This window comes from Myotis davidii, unplaced genomic scaffold (genome assembly GCF_000327345.1).
Source record: "Myotis davidii unplaced genomic scaffold, ASM32734v1 scaffold69, whole genome shotgun sequence".
NCBI classification, from domain to species: Eukaryota; Metazoa; Chordata; class Mammalia; order Chiroptera; family Vespertilionidae; genus Myotis; species Myotis davidii.
In genome coordinates this window covers 3,329,801-3,351,763 of record NW_006300363.1, presented here as the reverse complement: position 1 = coordinate 3,351,763, position 21,963 = coordinate 3,329,801, and the positions used below count along the sequence as shown (strand labels likewise).

The 21,963-nt window shown below is 46.1% G+C and overlaps 1 protein-coding gene across 1 annotated transcript in view; it reads left to right on the top strand.

The window, feature by feature from the left end:
- Positions 1-21,731, top strand: part of MAP3K3 (mitogen-activated protein kinase kinase kinase 3) — a gene marked incomplete at its 5' end in the record, with an annotated part of 55,033 nt that extends 33,302 nt beyond the window's left edge. Inside the window, 10 exons of the mRNA XM_015572420.1 lie at positions 8,902-9,035; positions 13,843-13,916; positions 15,615-15,682; positions 15,889-15,981; positions 16,598-16,789; positions 17,334-17,482; positions 18,097-18,228; positions 18,720-18,849; positions 19,159-19,336; positions 20,634-21,731. Coding sequence (XP_015427906.1) covers positions 8,902-9,035; positions 13,843-13,916; positions 15,615-15,682; positions 15,889-15,981; positions 16,598-16,789; positions 17,334-17,482; positions 18,097-18,228; positions 18,720-18,849; positions 19,159-19,336; positions 20,634-20,862 — 1,379 coding nt within the window. The remainder of the gene's footprint in view (positions 1-8,901; positions 9,036-13,842; positions 13,917-15,614; positions 15,683-15,888; positions 15,982-16,597; positions 16,790-17,333; positions 17,483-18,096; positions 18,229-18,719; positions 18,850-19,158; positions 19,337-20,633) is intronic.
- Positions 21,732-21,963: the final 232 nt, after the last annotated feature.

The window sequence follows — 21,963 nt, the reverse complement described above, 5'->3', positions numbered from 1 at the left end:
CCCTAACCAATGGACATGGACAACAGGCGGGAGGGGGTGAGGGCATGAGCGGGGGGTGGGGATAATGTAGGGATAAGGACACATATGTAATATCTTAATCAATAAAAAATATATTTTAAAAAAAAGCTGAGAAGTGGTAGAGGTTATTTCTAACTGGGATGACCTGGGAAATGCATTCTCGTGAGGAGCTATTTGAACTGATCTTTAGAGATTATGGAGGATTTCCATAGGCAAAGATAAGGGGAGAGGGCTTTTCAACCATTTGCCTATGGAACTCTTACTTATCCTTTAGATTGGAGGAAAAATAGAGTGAGAAAGGATGCCTGGACCACTTTCTGAGGAACCTTGACTGCACTGAGGCTTTGGTAGGCCGTGGGGAGCTGCTGAAAATGTTGACTACTTATATCCCTCTACCATTTATAATGCTTATCACATTATCTTGTTATCTCCCTATCAGACTGCATTTTTATTCATTCATTCATTTATTCATTCAAGAAATAATTGCCAAAGTATCTGTGTGCCAGCAACATGAGAATAAAAAAAGACAAAACTCCTGTTGCCCTTATAGATCTGTGGGAAGACAGACATCTACTTGTCATGCTGTGAGTAATGTATAATTATAGACTAGACTAAAGGTGTATGGTGCTGTGAGCACGTATGACAGATGGATGTGGCCTGATTTGGGGGCCAGGAAAGCCTTAGGCTATAACCCAGAGCATGAATGAGAGTTATACAGAGGAGATACAAGTAAGAGTTCCAGGCAGGGAGAGCCTGATGGCTGAGGGAGTATGGTGTGTTTGAGAAACAACGAATCCTGAGGGCTGGAGAGCTGAGAACAAGAAGAAGGGGGACATCCGGCTGAGACTGGGGAGGGAAGCAGAGCCTTGCAGAATGTGATGAAAATTTTGATCCTTGAAAGCAATGGGAAATCCATTGTAGGGTTTTTAAGTGAAAAGGAATGAGTGACGTGACATACTCAGATTTACTTTGAAAAGATTGATCTAGCTACAGTGTGGAGAACAGATTGGAGTGGGGCAAGAATGGATCTAAGGGAACCACTGGATCTAATGCAGTGGTCCAGATGAAAGAAGACAGAGCTTGGAATAAGTTAGTGACAGTGGAGAGAGGAAGAACAGATGGATTTGAGACATTTATAAGGTAAAACTGACAGAACATGGCATTGCAGTGGTTCTCAAGGTGTGTTCTGGGGACTTTGGAGTGGTCCCTGAGGTCCTTTCAGGAGGTCTGTGAGATCCAAACTGCTTTCATAATAGTATTAAGAAATTATTTGCCTTTTCACTCATTCCCTCATGAGTTTTCCAGAGGTTATATGCCTGAGGCAATGTCATTTCTCCGGTGGCTAATGGAATTTGTGCGTGAGTATTACTGTGTTTTAAAAATTTCTGAGCTTTGCCCTGGCCAATGTGGCTCAAATTGGTTGGGTGTAGTCTCATGTACTGAGGGGTTGCCAGTTCAATACCTGATCGGGGCACATGCCAGGGTTGTGGGCTTGATTCCCCAGTGGTGGGCGTGAAGGAGGCAGCCAGTTGTTTCACTCTCGCACAAGTATTTCGCTTTCTCCCCCTCTCCTTTCTTCTTTCTCTAAAAATCAATTTAAAAATTCTGAGTTTTAATTTATAATACCGTGAATATCGATATAATCTACATAAATAAAAGCTCTCTAGTGTCCTCAATTTTTAAAGTATAAAGGGGTTCTAAGACCAAAGGGTTTAAGAAGCACTATGGTATTAGATTGAATTTGCAGATGGTAAGAGAGCAGGAGATTAGCTTTATGGATGTGTATAAATGACTGCCTTTTAGCCTGACAGGAACTCCAAAAGAGGGCCTGGTTGGGGTTCTGAAAAGGAACAGACTGGTGTTTTAGACAAGTTGAATTGGAGGTGCTTTGAGACAGCCAAGAGGAGATGCCAGATACCCATTTGATATGTTAGATACACAGATCTCTCGCTCATAGGGGAGAAAATCAGGAGTAGTGAAAAAACTGGAAATTGTCAAATTGAAGCCATGGACCAAGAAAAGAGCGCCTAAACAGACTGTAGAACGAGAGAGAAGAGAAGAGGGCCTAGGACTGAGCCTTAAAAACCCAGACCCTCAGTGGCCTATTAGAGGGAGATGAGCCTATAAAGGTCACAGGAAAGGAGTGACCAGAGAAGTAGGAGGGAAAGTAGGAGAGGGCGGGGAGGAGGCTTTACATACCAGCCAGGTTGGAAAGGACAGACCAAAGGTAAGAGGCATAAAATTGTCATTTTCATCCATAAATTTCTGAGTGCTTGCTATGCTGGTACAGGGTAAAGCCTTCTGGAAGTAAAGAAAACATTAGGGGAGGAGTCAGGGTCAAAGCATGAGGGAGTAGAATCCTAGCAGTAAAAATAGGGTCCAAGGACAAGCCTTAGTGATTCAACCCCCCAGCAATAGAAGGGGGATTCTATGCCCTCCTCCCCCACCAACAGTAACATACCTGTGAGTATTTAGTGAGAGACTGAACATGTAAGTCATTCAGCTCTCATTGAAACATCTTCATGATGGGGAAGTGCAAGATACCCCAATCAAATTTTAGACAGTTCTACTTATTTGCAGTTCTTCCTTTTTTTAAAATAAATATGTTTTTTTATTGATTTCAGAGAGGAAGGGAGAGGGCAAGAGAGATAGAAATATATGATGAGAGAGAGAATCATTGATAGGCTGCCTCCTGCACACCCTCCCCCCCCCCTCTTGCACGCCCCCTACTGGGGATCTGGCCGACAACCCAGGCATGTGCCCTTGACCAGAATCAAACTCAAGACCCTTTAGTCCTTCTGCAGACTGATGTTCTATCCACTGAGACAAAACAGCTAAGCCCCCCCCCCTTTTTTTAAGATTTTTTAAAATTGATTTTTAGAGAGAGAGGAAGGGAGAGGGAGAGAGAAAGACATCATCAGTGTAAGAGCAAAACATTAATCGGCTCCCTCCTGCACAATGCCCAACCAACTGAGAGCCACACTGGCTAGAGCAGCTCTTCCTTATTTTGAATTGAATATCTGCCTCACTTTACCCATTGACTCTAGTGTTGCTTTCTTGAGCAATATAGATAACACAAATATTTCATATGACAATTTTTCAAATATTTGAAACCAGCTATCATGTTCATCTTTTGTTTTTGACATCATAATATACATACCTTGAATTACAATTTTTTTCAAGCCAGTTAATCTGTTAAACTAATTCATGCCAAAACACAAAAACAAGCCAACCACCCCCTCAAAAGCAAAAAACTACTAGGTAATGAGGTAACCCAAAAGAGAGACCCCAGACAAAACAGATGGAATTTCCCTATGTACGTGAAGATGCTCTTCCTCCTATCTTTGCCTGTAGAAATTGTACCCACTTTTGAAGTTGAACTCAGGTGCCATTTCTTCTATAATACATTGGGTGGTGCCCTTAAGCCATGTAGCTAGCCAAACCTCAACTCAAGGACTTGTCTCTCAAATTCTGACACACATTTGGTCTAATCAAGGTTTCATTAAACCAGCAGTCGCCAACCTTTCAGACCTCATGGACCATCAGTGGTTCACAGACCACTGGTTGGCGACCGCTGGTCTAATGCAACTCAAGCGCTTTGGCTCTGTTTTTACTCCATCTTGCTCCTTGTCTTGCCACTGCCTCCCACAGTGAGGCAAGCCAGGTTGCAAATTCTAAGGAATGCATAGCCGAGGAGACAGTGAAGGCAATCACTTCTTTCAAGACGCTAGGGTAGGCTCTAGCCGGTTTGGGTCAGTGGGTAGAGCGTTGGCCTGTGGACTGAAGGGTCCTGGGTTCGATTCCAGTCAAGGGCACATGCCTGGGCTGCAGACTCGACCCCAGTTGGGGGTGTGCATGAGGCAGCCGATCAGTGATTCTCTCTCATCATTGATGTTTCTATCTCTCTCTCCCTCTCTGAAATCAATAAACATATATTTTTTAAAAAGTTAGGGCAGTGGCTTAAGAGAGTGGGAAAAATAAGCTCAGGATATTTTTAGGCTAGAGATTTGAGCAGATTTATGAAGGGAGGCACAAAGACAGCTGAAAAGAAGATTGAAGATGGTGAAAGGGGACCATGGAGGAGCTGACTCCTGCTAGGGAGGAATTGGGAATCTAGTTAGAGGGCTTATAATGCCTTGGCAAGGAAGAGGGGAGCCCTCTTCCTGTGTGAGGAGAGGAGAAAAAATTCAGGCAGAGGAGAGTTGAAAGAATAGGGTGACTTGTATTGACACCCAGACAATAATTAGAGAGCTGCGCACAGTGCAAACCTCCGATCCCAGTACAGATTTGGAAGAATGGAAACCCTAACTGCACAGGTAGTGACCATACACAGGGAAACAAAATGGTCAGCTTCTTTCACTTCTATAGGTTTTTCTCCTCATTATAAATTCTTCTGTGATACGAGATGAGACCAAAAACTGTTTAATGGTGGTAGCAACTTCAAAGTAAAACGCCAATTTTGAAAGTTGACACACATAGGCTCTTCTCATGGTCTTATGGAATGAAGATGGCCTGGTCCATTATGAGCATATTGGAAAATACTGCTTAAGATTTTCCATTGAGGAAGAAAAAAATGATTTGATTCCTCCCCCATCTCATCAGCCCCCCAACAGAAAATAGGGTTTAGAGAAAATAGTTGATGTCCAAAACAAGCTGTCTCTTTGTACTTGCAATGACCTGCACATTAACAGACCCAAAGCCCTAGTACTCCTGCCGGAGGCAACTTCCTGACTGCATCAGCTTCCTGCCAGGAGGCTCCTATGAGAAGGGCTAGAATCAGAGCCCGTCTTTCAGCGTTGAGTCAGAGTACAGAGCAAAAGAATCAGCATATTCTACCATGAGAGTTTTGTTTCAACTCTGCTGTTCTGGGTTAAGGAGTCTAGCAGAGAGCTAGTATGCCCTGGGAGGAATTCGGACTGCTGGCAGCTTAACCCCCTGGCTTCCTCCTTCATGGGAAATGGTGGGGCACTCTGAACATAGGACTACTACTCTGATCTTTTGCTTAGCTGGTATTAGAATGGGACCTCTTGGTACAAATGGCCTGATGAGACTAGAGCCAGAGAAGGGTGTCTCAGAGAACCTGCCATTCCTGCAGTGCTTGCCTTCTGAGACCTAGAATGACCTGTGTCTCACATAACACTATGATTTGTACTGTTTGGCTCACTGCTATCCCTGCTGGTAAATGTGTGAGCTTCGATGAGTCTTAGAGTTCTCTTAGTTCAGGATCCTGTCCTGTTCAAGTCCCTGTCTCACTTGTTCTTGAGTCCTGTTGTACATCTCATTGGCCCCCAGTTTCTGAAATGGAAGATAAAAACAAAACTGAAAATGCTCTAGAGCAGTTCTGCCAACTCCTGGTTTTTCCATTGGCTTCCTCTGATAGCCATTGGTTTGGGGAGACTTCCCTTTCCTGCCACAAGCTGTGGCCTGTACACAATAGCCTCTGGCTCATTGCCCATCAGATAACAAGGCTGGCTCTCTGCAGGCAGCAATGTGTATTGGAAAAAGTGAAAGTCTCTGGCTGGAAATAAAAGCTCAGAAAACCTTTGCTATTTTCCCCCAACCCCTCCTGGGTCTGTAGTGCTGGCTTCATGTAAGCTAGTCCTATCCCACCTGTAAAACCAGGAAAGAGTTTACTAGCAGCTGATGGAGAGAATGGGTGTCAGGGGCCATGGGTATTTTATCCCAGGGAGGTCTCACCCTAGACACTCTAGGTCATAGATTGAAGGCAGTTCATCTTGTCTGGGATAGTTTGAACCAATGTCTGCGCTCTCCTCAGTAAGTAAGCGTTTTTCTTTCTCTCTAATCAGTCCCTTACAATAGACATTTTGTTCTAGGACACTTCAGATTTTATTGGCTAGAATTCAGTTGCACAGAACAGAAATCTAACTAGTTTTAGCAAGAAGAGATTTAGTGCACTTCTTACTTATCAGAGCATTGGGAGAGTGAGAAACAGACAAACCACAGAGCTCCTGCCTCTTCTATAATCAGGAAGCCACCAGATCCAGAAGTACAGTGCATCTCTTCTCTGGTCCACACCAATTACATGGGGATGCCTGCACCTGTACAACTGGAGACCAAGTGTGTGGCCTCTTATAATGCTGCGGCAGTAAAACCAAGGCTTCCGTGTGTGGTTCCCAAAAATAGCAAGAACAGCAGGAAGCCATCTAAATCTCACACAAGTACATCTGAGTGGCTGAACCTACAGGGGGTCTTAGAAATAATAGCTTTTAGGTGATTAACTTTTGAAGCACAGGAAGGCCTGCTAGAAGGGTGGGGTGGATCCTGAGCCTAATCGTATATAATATCCTATATAATAAAAGACTAATATGCAAATTGACTGAACAGCAAACGACCAGTCGCTATGATGTGCACTGACCACCAGGGGGCAGACGCTCAACGCAAGAGCTTCCCCCTGGTGGTCAATGAGCTCCCACAGGGGTGTGCCACTCAGCCAGAAGCCTGAGCAAGACTCACAGCTTGTGAGCACAGCACCGGTGGCAGAAGCCTCTCCCGCGCCTCTGCAGCAGCACTAAGGATGTCTGACTGATGGCTTAGGCCCGCTCCCGACTAAGCCGTCAGTCGGACATCCCCTAAGGGCTTCTGGGTTGCGAGAGGGCGCAGGCCAAGCTGAGGGACACACACACACACACACACACACACTGCACAAATTTTGTGCACCGGGCCTCTAGTACAGTGGTCGGCAACCGCAGCTCGCGAGCCACATGAGGCTCTTTGGCCCCTTGAGTGTGGCTCTTCCACAAAATACCACGTGCACAGTGCGATTGAAACTTCGTGGCCCACGCGCAGAAGTCGGTTTTCGGAAAGGAGAGAGATGAAACTAGTATACAAGACGAGTGTGGATAGGAGAGTTGGAAGGGGTCGACCTCAAAGAACGTACCTCAATCAGATTGAGGACGTTTTTAGCAAAGGCCAGCTTAGGAGTACCCTAATTAAGTTAATAACCTACCTATATAGTTTAAGTTTTAAAAATTTGGCTCTCAAAAGAAATTTCAATTGTTGTACTGTTGATATTTGGCTCTGTTAACTAATGAGTTTGCCGACCACTGCTCTAGTACATTATATCTGCCACAGAGTGTGAAGGAAACGAATGGAATTCTACTGGGTTCCTACCATATCAATTTACCCGTGTCCACCACATTTATAACTTTGAAAAAAAAGTTTATGAGGTAGATAGTTTTTCAAGTGAGGAAATTTTGGCAAGAGTTTGAATTATTTAGCTAAGTGGCAAAGCCTGATTTGAACCCCTGTTCATCTGATTCCAAGTTTAGGCTTTTCTCACTATACTTTGCTCTGGGTTGCTTCTGCTGCTGACAAATGTTGCCAACATATGGGTTGACTGTCCATAGAATGGGCTACTAAAATGTTATCCAAAGCCAGAAGTGTGAAGTGGGCACTAGGCTAATGTTTGTAAGCCAAGTATTAAACAGTGCTCCATGTTTGGGGGTATAAAAAAAACAAACCATCCTTTTTTCATGGTTGTACTAGAATTCTGTGCTATGGTGCCAAGGGAAAGGACCAGCTATGTAGGTCTTTGACATTTGGGCTTCTGAAAAGTGGAGTAGATTTCTTATTTTTGGTCCAGATTTCCCTTACCTCCATCTTTAAGATGGCCAGATGGCATATTGCACCCCTGGCCTTTGACATACAAGTGACCATGGACAGAACAGCTCTGAATTTGAGCTGCATGAAACATGGCACTATGTTTCCCCACATTAGCTCCTGGCAGAAAGGCTGTCACATTTCCCCATGGGTGCAGATCCCTGTCCTCTGTTTGGAGTGTTCCTGGGGAGCTTATTGTCCCCATGGGAGAAGTGTTGCCTTTGGCTGCTGTATTGAGCAGCATGCCTACCTTTTGGAAATAAATTACGTTCTCAGAATTGCCTTGGTCGATCTGCACTAGAAATCACAAAGTCTATCTTCTAGCTGCAGCCCCACCATTAAATCACTCTGTGACTGGGCTGGGGCTTCCCCTTCTGTTGAGTGTGGATGATAATGCACTTCCACTGCAGGGGTATTGTGAGGGTTAAACAAGAGGTAACAGTGTAAAAAAAGAAAAGAAAAAATGTCTTGGCTAATTTCATTGCTCTGTTCGTTCATGGTACAATACCCATGAGTTTATACTCAGGGTAGTGTCAGTATTTGCTTAGAGGCTCAGGGTGTCAGGGCTTGGAAAGTTTGAACAGACTCTTTCCTCCATGAGTTATTTGAGATCATTTGGAAGCCATGGCTCAGGTACCTCAGAATTGGTAGCTTCTTACCGTGAGTGAGCTGTTGAGACTGGAAATCCAGCAAATATCTTTGTCTGTTTTCAGAGCAGTTTTGTGTCTGGGCTGTGCTGTTGGAGACAGGTGAGAAACTAGGTTACTGGGAGCCCCAGGTTAGCCTTCCACCTGAGAAACCTAACTGTCATGGTTCTTAAAGAGGCTGGGTTGATGCCCCCAACAAGAAATTGGAAGTGTTCTAGATGGCCAATTCATTAAATTATCTTCTCTACCTGGATCAGCCATATATTCTTAATGACTGGTTTCATGTGGAAGAACGAAGAAGTGTTTCTTGAAGGACATTGAAAATAATAGTTTAAACTCCTTAGAGACTGTCTTTCAAAAAGCAACCCTCCCCACCACTCTTTGACTTTTCTGTAAGTATTTTCCCTCCTTTTCTGGGGTTTTTGGATTAGGGGGAGGAGCCATCTGGCTCAAGAAGTTTACTTGAGCTTTAGCACTCTTTTCTAGGATGTTCAAAGAGCTGTAACGAGCCCTCCACCAGCATCTGTAAGAGACTTGGTCTGAGCTGGCTGGATGTCTGCTCCTCTCAGGCTGTACATCCCGGGCTGTACTCAAAGGTCTTGTTTCTGTGATCTAGGCTCCCAGAACCCTGGACGAAGCTCACCTCCCCCTGGCTATGTGCCTGAAAGGCAGCAGCGCATTGCCCGGCAGGGGTCCTACACCAGCATCAACAGTGAGGGGGAGTTCATTCCAGAGACCAACGAGCAATGTGTGAGTACAGGCTGGGGTGCGCCTTTGAGTGTGTCAGACCAAGGTTAAATTGGGGCATTCTCAGTGGGCATGGTGCAGAACTAAGGGACTCGAGCCCCATCCAATAGCTCTTCTATAAACCAGTCCTGCCCAAATGTGGATTATGCCTTTCTAGGGGCAAAATACCAGTTTGTGCCAAAAATGGGACCTAAACTACCTAGCCTTCTTGGGTGCTGAATATGCATTTGATAAAGTTCTTCTCTTCTATAGTTCTCTCACTGATGTCCTTGCAAAATAACACTCTGCTATTTGTATATTCCTTATAACTACCTGTCATTTCCACAGTTTAACATATGACCAGATCTAAGACACAGATTTTGTTTTTCATCAGCTGTATTTTAGTTTTGCTGTTTTTTGATAAAAGGTAGGTTATAGCCCTGGCCAGTGTTGCTATTTAGTTAGAGCCTAAGCCTGCTCACAAGAAAGATCATGGGTTTGATTCCAGGTCAAGGGCATGGAATCTCTCTCTCTCCCTCTCCCTCTCTCCCTCTCTCTCCCTCTTCCTCCCCCCCCCTCCCCACTCTTTCTCTCTTCCACTCTCTGGAAAGCAATGGAAAAAATATCCTTAGATGAAGATTAACAACAACAACAATTTTTTTCAAAGGTAGGAAGTATGCCATATCCAGATTACACTGTAGGATTAGTTACTTGAACTTTTATGATGGTAAGCAGCTATATTCATTTTCTATTATTACATAACAAATTGCTACAAACTTAGTGGATTATAACAGCACATATATATCCTATATAATAGAAGGCTAATATGCAAATCACCGAATGGCGGAATGACTGGTCGCTTTGATGTGCACTGACCATCAGTGGGTAGATGCTCAACACAGGAGCTGCCTCCTGGTAGTCAGTGTGCTCCCAGAAGCCAAGCTCCCGGTGGGCGAGCACAGCGGTGGTGGCGGGATCCTCTCCCACCTCCACGGCAGCACTAAGGATGTCTGACTGACAGCTTAGGCCCACTCCCCACAGGGAGCAGGAACTAAGCCATCAGTCAGACATCACCCAAGGGCTCCTAGACTGTGCAAGGACGCAGGCTGGGATGAGGGACCACCCCGCCCCCCCCCCCGGGGTGCACAAATTTTGTGCACCGGGCCTCTAGTATTTTATAGTTTCCTTGGGTTAAGAATCCAGTTATGACTTAGCTGGGTCCTATGCTCAGGCTCACACAAGGTTGCAATCAAGTGTTTGCCAGGCTACATTTCTTTCTGTAGTTTGGGGTTCCCAAGCTCACATAGTTGGCAGAATTCAGTTCCTTCTGATCATAGTTCTTACTGGCTTTTGGCCAGTGGCCACTCTAAGCTTCTAGAAGCTACCTACAGTTCCTTGCCATGTGCCCTCTCACAATATGGCAGCTTCTGCAAGGCCAGTGAAAGAATCTCTTGCTCCAGTCGGCAAAGATGGAGTCTTACAAAATGTAACGTAATCATAGAAATGAATATCCCAATATCCCATCCTCTTTGCCGTAGTCTATTGACTAGAACAGGGGTGGGCAAACTTTTTGACTCGAGGGCCACAATGGGTTCTTAAACTGGACCAGAGGGCCAGAACAAAAGCGTGGATGGAGTGTTTGTGTGAACTAATATAAATTCAAAGCAAACATCATTACATAAAAGGGTATGGTCCTTTTTTTTCAATAGTTTTGTTCATTTCAAACGGCCGGACCCGGCCCGCGGGCCATAGTTTGCCCACAGCTGGACTAGAAGCAAGTTCTAAGTTCTACCAGACTCAGGGAGATGGGATTATACAAGGCTGTGATTCATGGAAGAAGGACCACTTTATGGTGGGTCCACCACAAGGGATAATCCATTTTAATGGCTAGCTTTTTTTTCTCTCCAAGACTTCTACATGGATATTTACTAGTATAAGAGCTTTATTCATTAAGTCTCAAAAACTTGAAGCAACCTTTCATCAAAGAGAGAATGGATAAACAAATTGTATTATAGTCATTCAACAAAATATTAGACAGAGGTTTTTATTTTATTTATTTATTTTTAATGAGAATGTTTCTGATTCTCAAATTTTATTTTATTTTATTTTATTTTTTTGTTAATCCTTACCCGAGGATATTTTTTCATTGATTATTTTTAGAGAGAGTGGAAGAGAGGGAAAGACAGAGAGAAATAACGATGTGAGAGAAACACATCGATTGGTTGCCTCTAACCAGGGCCAGAGCCTGAGGAGCCTGCAACCAAGGTATGTGCCCTTGACCGGGATCGAACCCGGGACCCTTTGGTCCACAGGTCAAGGCTCTATTCACTGAGCCAAACCGGCTAGGGCTAGCCAGGGGTTTTTAAAAAGGAACGCTGATATATGCAACAATTTGAATGAATCTCACAGCATGTTGATTTAAAAAAATGGCTAGTGTTTTAACTAGTGGCTCACTTGATGAAAATGGCATTTTGGTTTAGTGAACTCAACAAGAGTGAGAATTCTGGCTTCATTTTGAAGTCTTTTTTTTTAATGGTTTGTTTGTTTTGTTTTGTTTTGTTTTTTGAAAGAGAGGAATGAAGAGAGAGAGAGAGAGAGAGAAACATCGATGAGAGAGAAACATACTAGAGATCAAGTCATAACCTGGGCATGTGCCCTGACCAGGAATCGAACTGGTGACCTCTTGGTTCATAGTTCAGCACTCAACCACTGAACCACATCAGCTAGGCCTCATTCTGAAGTCTTCAGTGACCTTGCTTTGATTACAAAAAGATCCACTCATAAATTTTGGGGTTTTGGTCTGGGAAGGGGAAATTTCTTAAGGGTAAATCATCCAACAAAAGGGCCAGCAACATCACATGGGGGATTTTACAAAAACTGCGACTTGTAACTTTTCTTTCTCCTAAAACTGATTCTTAAAACTTTTCTTTTCCCTTTAATAGCTAATCTCTGTACAACATTATTTGGACTATGTAAGCTATGAGAGGCTCTTTACACTGCTTCTTTTCTCTTCTATATTTCTGCCTTCAGATAAATTTATGTTTAGAACAGTGACCTGGAGTGCTTTTAGCTGCATATTCTCTTCTTGGGTATTTTACTGACCATCCTTCCTGTTTTCTCTAACCAGAACACATCTGAACATCAGCCGCTCTAGGGGTGACTTAGGTGTAAAATCTTGGAGATTGCAAATAGGTTTGGTTGCTTTTGTTCTGTATCCCTCCCCATGGTCCTGTACCCTCATCCTTTTACTGCTTTCTTTTACCTGGCTGGTCCTCCAAGGCATAGGAGTATTAGACTCCCAGTGGGGACTTCTGGAAAGAGGCCAAGGGAGATGGTGGCTAGGGAATGCCTAGGTCATTCTCCAGTGCCCCGCCTCTTTAGCTAAAGAGAATTGCTGCTGGTAATTGAGCTGTTCAAGATAAATGAACTTAGAGACCAAAACAGCATAGTGTATAGTGAAAGAATATTCAATTGAGACTTTCTTAAAAAGTGAAACAAAGTTAAGTTCATTTTGTTTTTGATTTAATCAGATTTAGGTATTAGTTGCATCTATTTGCTAATTTTTACAATGAAATTCTAAGAAGCATGATTCATGTTGATTTTGGGGGGGGAGGTGCTTAATTTTTGTAGCAAAAATTTTGCTAGCGCAACAGAATTTTCCTCACTTCCCCTTTGATTTCTGCAGCACTGTCATAAAGAGGGTCCTATTTTACAGACACCTTCACAGGATTCAGTGGCTTTTCCAAAGGCCTCTCTTGGACCTTTGGTATTCCTGCTCCTTCTTGATAATTTGTCATGTTGTTATACTTGCCCATTCTCTCTTCTTCTATTAACTGCTCCTACTGTGCCAAATATGCATTTGATGAATTACAAGCAGTTCTTTCCATATTGGTTTTATCCACTTTGGAAAAATCCTACATTCTTAGCAAGATTTGCAGTTTTACTTTGCCATTAATTTGTTTTGATTGGTAGTCTTTAAAAATATGTCATATATGACAATATGACCTAATGTGTTTGAAATTATGAGTGAGATGGACTATAGTATTAAATGGTAAGAGATCATTTGAGTTGGAAACTAATTTTATGAAAGTTATTAGTGAATTTTCATAATTCCAGTGTTCTGCTTTCCTATGTCATGTTTAACTTTGGATCCAGCTAGTAAATACTCTTGCTAGTAGATAACCACTTCCCCCATGGACAAAATGAAGGGAAGATTAGTTGGAGACAAAGCTAATCTAATGGCTTTTTGTTACTGCATTTGACTAAGGACCAGAGAAACATTTTAACTTATATAGCTACCTATTGTTCCTAAACGAGAACCAGAAACTGGGAAATTTTTTGTCTATATTAGCTGCCTTCTAACTGGTTTCATAACTTTAGACCATTCTCCTCAACTTTCTAGACCTGTGAAGTGAGAGCAATACTTGTCTTTGTAAATTATAGATTATGGAGTGTAAACAGAAGCATTATGGTCCCACCCAAATGCACTGGAAGCTTTTGCAGGGTAGTACCATCTCCAGCGCCAGGCTCTAGCAGTCATGAGCCAAGAAAATGCCAACAAGAGAAGCAACATCAGCTTTGCTTTCCTTGCAGAACTCCTTGGGATGCCAGCCAGGCATTTTTCTCCCTCCTGGAACTTGCCGTTCAAACTTTGGGGGGGGAATGGTACCTTCCTAATCATTCTTCTCACTGCACAGGCAGAGAAAGGTTACTTTCATATTTTGACAGAAAGGATCATTTGCTAGCCCTGGCTAGGCCTTAAAGCCCCCACTCACCTGGATTCAGTGATTTGAGCTAGGGCTGGGGTTTTATTGTATGACTTGCCTTGCAGATGCTGGATCCCCTGGACAGTGCTGAAAATTCCTTGTCGGGAAGCTGCCAATCCTTGGACAGGTCAGCAGACAGGTATGGGTTGTGGGGTTAGTACCTAGGCTGGGGTTAGTACCTAGGAACTGATGGGCTGAGGAAATAGAGGTAGCTAGTATTTGTGTCTCCAATCTAGACACTGGTCTTACATGCCCATGGTAAAAATGTGCTTCTGGGAAAGAACCTCCTTAATTTTCCAAACACCATGAGAATGTTATGTTTATATAATTAGATGAATATAATAGCTCAGAATAGCAGCTCACATGTATTAAATGCTTGCTTTATTGTCTCTACATAATACATGCTGCTCTAGTACTCTTGGCCTCATTTGTGATCTGGACTGAGAAGCAGTGGACCTTCAATGTTTTGGGGACAAAATTGAATTATCATCTATGGGTTCTTTTTTTTTTTTAAGTGTTTCTGGTAGAATAATAAACTAGGATATAAAAAATAAAATATCCAGACTGCCTAGCTTACATAACTGCCTAGTTGGTGTGTAATCTTGTTCTTGCACTTTGGGAGGGGACAAGTGCTATCCTTTACATGCCAAATGGTTCTGTGGAGCTGTTTTGTCCATCAGCAGGGGTTTGTTTGGAGTTAGCTTTGGCACTGATCCAGCCAGCCTCTCACCTTGACTTTGTTGTGACCAAGAGAACATTTGATCACATCTGACTGGGCTCAGAGCTGTGGTCAGAGGCTATGGGGCAGGTTTGTAAATTTTTTTTTCTTTGTGTCACTGATTAAATTGTTCCTGTGGGTACTGACCTTGTGACCATGGCCAAATTGGTACTATGTCTTTCTTAACAGATCTGAGCACTGGTGAGCGCTATCTTCCCTCTAGATATAGAATACATACACTTACAGTTTTTGATATCTGATTTATAGCTTTGTTTGAGGTTTGCTACTACAAACTGAGGGCTCTGCCAGGATAGAGACCAGCTCTGGCTTTGGACTATCTCCTAAGCTTTGTGGCCAAACTGGGATGTAGGGATGGGGCAGCAGGACAGGACTAAAGAAGGTCTGAGTCTAGTCGTTGTAAGGGAAAGGACGATTCAGATGGATTCTCAGAAAGACAGCTAAATTTACTCACTTGATTCTTGGATTTTTCCTCCATCCCTCCCTGTTCTTGTTTTTTCTTCTCCTTGGGAGTGAAACCCAATGACCTGGACTTCTTTGTTTGATGCCTGACCTAACTTGAGCATAGGATTTCTATCTTCCCTTCATAGGATCTAGGGCCAGATGGATCCCAGCTCCACCAAATATTAGTCAAGTAGCTTTGGATAAGTCCCTTAACCTCTCTGTTCCTCAGTTTCCTCAGCTCCAAAATGGGATAGTGGTGTTGAGTCTGAAAGGAAGATGCTTGGTGGTGTTGCTATTTTTATTACTGCCCTAGGCAAGGGTTGGTTTTTTTTCAACTCCTCCTGTTACTAAGGTGGGAGGGAGGAAAGGGTAAGAAGGGAAAGTGCTGTGCAGCCAGAGTGGAGTTCGGTAAGACTGGAGGGGCTCATCATTAAGGGTTCTATCAGATTTGGGTCTCAGACTAATAAAGAGAAGGTAGGAGGCTGAGCCCAGAAAAGGTCTGTTTTTCGTGTACTCTGCTTCTTACCATACAATGACGTGTGAGGAAGTTAGAAAAGGGAGTCCGTCTAGAGTCTGGATATCCTGCCTTTTGCCCTAGTGAGCTGCTTTGGAAGCATGCTAAAGTCTACTCCGTGATTTTGTTTTGTTTTTTTCCAGTCCATCCTTCCGGAAATCACGAATGTCCCGAGCCCAGAGCTTCCCAGACAACAGACAGGAGTTCTCGGGTGAGTTCCCCAGAGCCTCAGTGAGCACTGCGGGGTGCCTGGGTGGGGCTGCCTGCGTTCTGCTTTGGAAAGCTGAGTTGGGAAACCAGAACTGTGTTTTAAGTTTCCTTGGACCTACTGATCTGAGGTCTCAGGTGACCTAGGGGCTTAAATGGATTACTCACCACTATCTACCCAGAAGCCAGTGATTCCTCTATCTTACTCAGATCGGGAAACTCAGCTCTATGACAAAGGGGTCAAAGGTGGAACCTACCCCCGGCGCTATCATGTTTCTGTGCACCACAAGGACTACAATGATGGTGAGTTCATTTCCACTCTGCTGGCTGCCTCAAAAAGGACATGGTTACAGCTCTGCCGTGGAAAAGCCACTGCAAAGGGATGGGCCAGGGCACTCCAGATCCTGTGTTTCCTTGATTTCTGAGGAGCTGTGTCCAGACTTGAGGCTTTAGAGACAGGGAAAAAACAAAAAAGAGGGAGACAGCTTTTGTAGATTCAGGATATTGTCACTGGGAACTTTGTTCTTTGTTTGAGTGTGCAGCCTGCTCCAGGTCCCCAGCTCTCCACTGCCCTCTTCTGCCCTTTGGCAGCAAATGGAATGAAGCTTCTGCTGAGATTTAGGATTAGGATGCCAAGGGAAATAGACTTCAGCTATGGATTGGCCTGCGAGTACTGTGGGGCCTAAGAAACAGCCCTGTGTCTTCCCTTTGGCCAGAGCTTCCTTAACCATCTCTGGCTGCTTCCTAATTCCTGCTTTTGTCCTGATTCTTAAGGTGTGTGGGACATAAGCCATTCTGGCATGAGTTAGGCAGGAAGGCAGGTAGGATGGACCATAGCTGGTGTTATGACCTGGTTTGCACATTCAGCTTCAAGACCAGAGGCCTGACTTACTCTACTCTGGCCCCTGCACCCCTTCAGGCAGAAGAACATTTCCCCGAATACGACGTCATCAAGGTAACCTGTTCACCCTGGTGCCCTCCAGCCGTTCCCTGAGCACAAACGGCGAGAACATAGGTCTGGCAGTGCAATATATGGACCCCCGTGGGCGCCTGCGGAGTGCGGACAGCGAGAATGCCCTCTCTGTGCAGGAGAGGAATGTGCCAACCAAGTGTAAGGAGTGGACCCTGGCTAGAAGGAAATTGCCCAGGGGATGCTCAGATGAACTGCAGGTTGGGAAGCCAGTGAGTGTACTGGGTTGTCTGGCTCAGCAGTATGTTGCTTTGGCCCATCCTCTCCAAACTGGAAGAGCCTGCAGGGGGACAGCAGACCCACTTCACCTTAATCCTTACTCCACCTTTGTGTGACAGGCCACTTCCCCTCGTTGGTCTTTAGTTTAAACTGAAAAGCAGTCTCCTTATTCCCTGCCATATTAAGATATTTAGGGGCTTTGGAAATAGGGGTGTTTGATCGATGCAGAAAAGCATTTAATCATGACTCAGTCAGTCCTCTGCTTCCTGGGACTCAGGCCTGAAGGTCTGATTGGCCAGGGCACTGGGCCTGCTGCAGGTAGGGGTGGAGATGATGCAGTCAGTTGCAATAGTGCCAGGTGATGGGGGAGCTCCAGCCAAAGGTCCCATATAGAGCCTCTCGGGAATCAGGGAGGATATCAATAAATAATGTGCACAGACTAAAGCTCTTTCCTTCTGTTCTGTAGCTCCTAGTGCCCCCATCAATTGGCGCCGGGGGAAGCTCCTGGGCCAGGGTGCCTTCGGCAGGGTCTATTTGTGTTATGACGTGGATACAGGACGTGAACTTGCTTCCAAGCAGGTCCAGTTTGATCCAGACAGTCCTGAGACAAGCAAGGTACTGTCTTCCCCTCAACCAAATACCTGTCTTTGTTGCACAGGCTAATTGCTTAAAAGCTACAGGTTGTTTCCTCCATTATTCTTCCTCCCACGTTCCCTTGCTGTCCACTGTGGGCCTGGCCATGGAGTGAAGGGACTGTGGTCCAAAGTGCCAGCACCCCAAGGAAGGATTCGATATGAGGAACTGAGTTGATGCCAAAGTACTAAGCAACCCAAAGTGAGAGTGCCACAAAGAGTAGCACATGCCTTACCACATGATGTCTCTTTCAGCCCAGGAAGGAGCCTGTCTTTGTAGTTCACCTTTGGGTGTGGCCTACACTCCAGCCTGAGTGGATAAATACATCAGTTACCTGAAGTACAGCAGTTACCAAGCACCCACAACTCCTCCCACCCCACTATTTTCCTATTGCCTGTGTTGGAGTACCAGCATTCAAAGGGTTGCCCTGCATTGAGGCCAACAGCCAGACAGCTGAGAGAGTCCCCCGTTTCTCCAGCTGAAGTTCCCAAGGCAGATAGACCCCTCTGAGGACACTGACTAGGGCAAGCTGAGCTGATCCCAGGCAGGCAGACCAGGGCCCTGAGAGCTGAGTTGAATACTGGCCTCTCCCCTAGGAGGTGAGTGCTCTGGAGTGTGAGATCCAGTTGCTGAAAAACTTGCAGCACGAGCGCATTGTGCAGTACTATGGCTGTCTGCGGGACCGCGCTGAGAAGACTCTGACTATCTTCATGGAGTATATGCCGGGGGTATGTGCCCCTTGATGTGTGTAAGACACACACAAGAGAGGACCTGACCTGGGGTTTGGGGCTGCAGAAAGGATCCCTTTGACATGGGTCTGATCCCCTGAAACTCCAGAGGCTCATAGGACAAGGTGAGGTGATAGCAGGATGTGTAGTCGAGAAGGGCCTGCCTGTGGTCGCAGTGATGGTGTGGGGTGAGAAATGCTCCCAAGCCACCCTCACCTGAGGCTTCCAGGATGGCTGCACTGTCCATTAAGTACTGCCTTTACCTGGAGCAGTGGGATCCCCCTTCTGGATTTGAGTCGTACATTGCTTGAGGGAAGGGCTGTCTCAGACTTTTCTCCAAGCTGCCCAGCAGTCCCTAGCAAAGCGTCTGGTACATTGCAAGTGGGGATTGGATGAATCACTTCTTGGCTGCAGTGCTGGGGGCTAGAAATAGCCTTGCCCCCCTCCTGCCACCTTCCTGCAGTGACTCCCTCTGACTTCTGTGGCTGTAGGGCTCAGTGAAAGACCAGTTGAAGGCCTATGGAGCCCTGACAGAGAGTGTGACCCGAAAATACACCCGGCAGATCCTGGAGGGCATGTCTTACCTGCACAGTAACATGATCGTTCACCGGGACATCAAGGGTGAGTAGGATCCCCAAGACCTGGTCGCTTAACCATTTCGAACTTTCTGAAAAGTAGGACTCTAATTGCTTTCTTGGGGCATTGGTGTGAAGATCAGTTGAGCAATTTGGACAAATATTGCAGATAAAGTGCTCAGCAATGTTGGCCATGGCAGTGATCATTTTGGGCTGTAGGGCTGAGGCTTGTTTGCCCTGTGCAGTTCACATCTAATTCATGGTAGCCCCATCCTGCCCAGCAGCCCTGTGACCTGGGAGGGAGGAAAAAGGCCTGAGGGTTCAGGGTTGCAGGCTCTGCCCTTTCATGCCTTAGGAGCCAACATCCTCCGAGACTCTGCCGGGAATGTGAAGCTGGGGGATTTTGGGGCCAGCAAGCGCCTGCAGACCATCTGCATGTCCGGCCCGGGTATGCGCTCGGTCACCGGCACACCCTACTGGATGAGCCCTGAGGTGATCAGCGGCGAAGGCTACGGAAGGAAAGCAGATGTGTGGTGAGCACTACGAACATGCTGGGACCCCACCTCCCTGTCTGGGCTCTTGTGGCCCCAACTTACAAATGAGCTTTGGGCTCTGGTGTGGTGGGAGGGAAGGAGTGTCCACCTCTTGCCAACTAGATCAGGATACAGAGGTGGCAGTATGTTTTAACTCTGAATAACAAATGTTATTGCTGGGAACTTATGGTGTGGGAAACATCTCTGACATTTGCTAAAATAAAGAGGTTGAATCCATTCTGAGGGCCTGGATCAGCCTCTAAACACTAGCAGGCTTCTGCTCCCTTTCCTACTACTCAGCTTACAGTTACTCCCCTTAACTTCATGTCCATCCTCTGAAAGGGTCTAGAAGGCTCTTCCCCTTGGAACATTTTTGTGGTGGGCTGAATGATGATCCCCTGAAGATGTCCATGTGCTAACTCCTTTGACTTGTTAATGTTACCTTATATGGCAGAAGAGCCTTTGCAGATGTGATTAATTTAAGAATATTGAGATGGGGAGAGCATCCCAGATTATCCAGGTGGGCCAGCATAATCAACAGGGTCCTTATAAAAGGGAGGTAGGAGATCAGAGTGGGTAGTAGGTGTGACAGTGTAAGCAAGAGGTTGAAGTGGTGCAAGAAAGGGGCCACAAGCCAAGGAATGCAGGCAGCCTCTAGAAGCTGGAAGAAGCAAGGAAATTCTCCCCTCAGAGCTTCCAGAAGGAGCCATTTCCACTGAGACTTTGACTTTAGCCCAATGAGACTAATTTTAGACTTCTGACCTCCAGAACTATAATAAGTTTGTATTGTTTTTTATGTCGTTAGGCTCATTTGTACAGCAGGCACATTTGTGACAGCAGCAATAGGAAACTAATATAGTTATCTTGGAGCTCTTTCTGTCCATACTAAGTGGTTCTCTTCCCCAATCTCAAAAAGTATCCAGGTGGGTATAGGTTGATGAAGCTGTGTGGATAAGGCTGATAGTTTTTTGAATCCTCTTCTAGCCTTGGGGACCCTCTTTAGCGCGGTCACCAACCGGTGGTCTGCGGACCACTGGTGGTCCGTGAGGTCTGAAAGGTTGGCAACCACTGGTTTAAGGAAACCTTTGGGGCAGCGGTCACCAACCGGCGGTCTGCGGACCACTGGTGGTCTTTGAGGTCCGAAAGGTTGGCGACCGCTGCTCTATAGGGTGTTGACCCTCACCTTGGCCCATCCTGCCTCAGTGTATTTTGAGAAAACCACCTCCTTTCACAATAGTGGCAGGGCAGCTGGGTACCTAGGATGGCCAAGAGGTGACATGGGGTTCTCTCTCTTCAGGAGCCTGGGCTGCACTGTGGTAGAAATGCTGACAGAGAAACCACCTTGGGCAGAGTATGAAGCCATGGCCGCCATTTTCAAGATTGCCACGCAGCCCACCAATCCTCAGCTGCCCTCCCACATCTCTGAGCACGGTCGGGACTTCCTGAGGCGCATTTTTGTGGAGGCCCGACAGAGACCTTCGGCCGAGGAGCTGCTCACACACCACTTTGCACAGCTTGTGTACTGAGCTCTCAAGGCCACGCTGCTGCCAGCTGCCCCTGCTACAGGGCAAGGGGCTGCTATGGGACTCAGCAAAGTTGCTGCTTCTCCCAGGCAAGGCTGTGAACCATGGAACTACAGCCCAGCCGGCATTTGTCTGTGCCCCTTCTGCCACTGGGGCTCAGAGCCAGGGTGGGGTGGCTGCAGCCTCAAGGACTGGAAGCCCCCAGCCTGCCAGACCTGAGAGTTCCAACCTCGTAAGCTCAGCATGGAGGGTAAGGGGCTAGGAACAGTGTGCAAGGTGCCATGGTCTCCACCCTTGGGGCTGTGTCCTGACACTGCAATCAGCTTCAGAGCCCAGAAGGTCTGGGGCACAAGATGGACACGGGGTCCGAATAGTGTTACTTTCATTCAGAGTGTTATTTTGTTTCTCCTCCCCATGTCTGGAGATCACCAGGGCATCTCTGGGCTGGCTGAGCCCACCCACGCCTGAGGTAAAGCCCAGCGTCCTGCAGCCAGTGGAAGGCAGAGGCCTGGGCTGCACTCCCGCTGGAGCCCCAGGTCAGCTTTGCCAGTCCCTTCCTTACCAAAGATGAATGAAGCAATGTTATGCTGCCTTATTCGGGGAAGGAGGACCTGTCCTACCTGCCCTGTGACCCTGCCTTCCCAAGCAGGAGCCTGAGATGTGGAACTGCCCCACTCAGGGGCAGTTTTGTCAATGCAATTGTCTGTTTTACAAGTTGGAGTCACTCTTATGCTGTACCCAGTTTCCGAAGTGGAGACTGTGTGCCCTCTGGGTTCTGAGTCCCCCTGCTGTGGGCCCAGGCCTTGGGCTGGATTGGAAAGAGCTGAAGGTAATGGCCTTTGTGCTCCTCGCCTGGCATCTGTTCCCCCACTGCAGCGGACAGGAAAATGGACAGCACACTGAGAGCTTCTGATCCAGCTGACCACCCGGCCCTGAGCAGACCACTTAGGCTAGCCAGGGGGGTTGTATCAGGCTGTCTGTGAGTATGACCCTGCTAGGCCAGAGCCCTCTCCAACTTCTACCAGAAGGGAGAGCCCCTGTGATGCCACCAACCATGTCTAAAACCGCCAGCTCTGTTCCTCCTTGGCCAGCCTTCCCATCCCC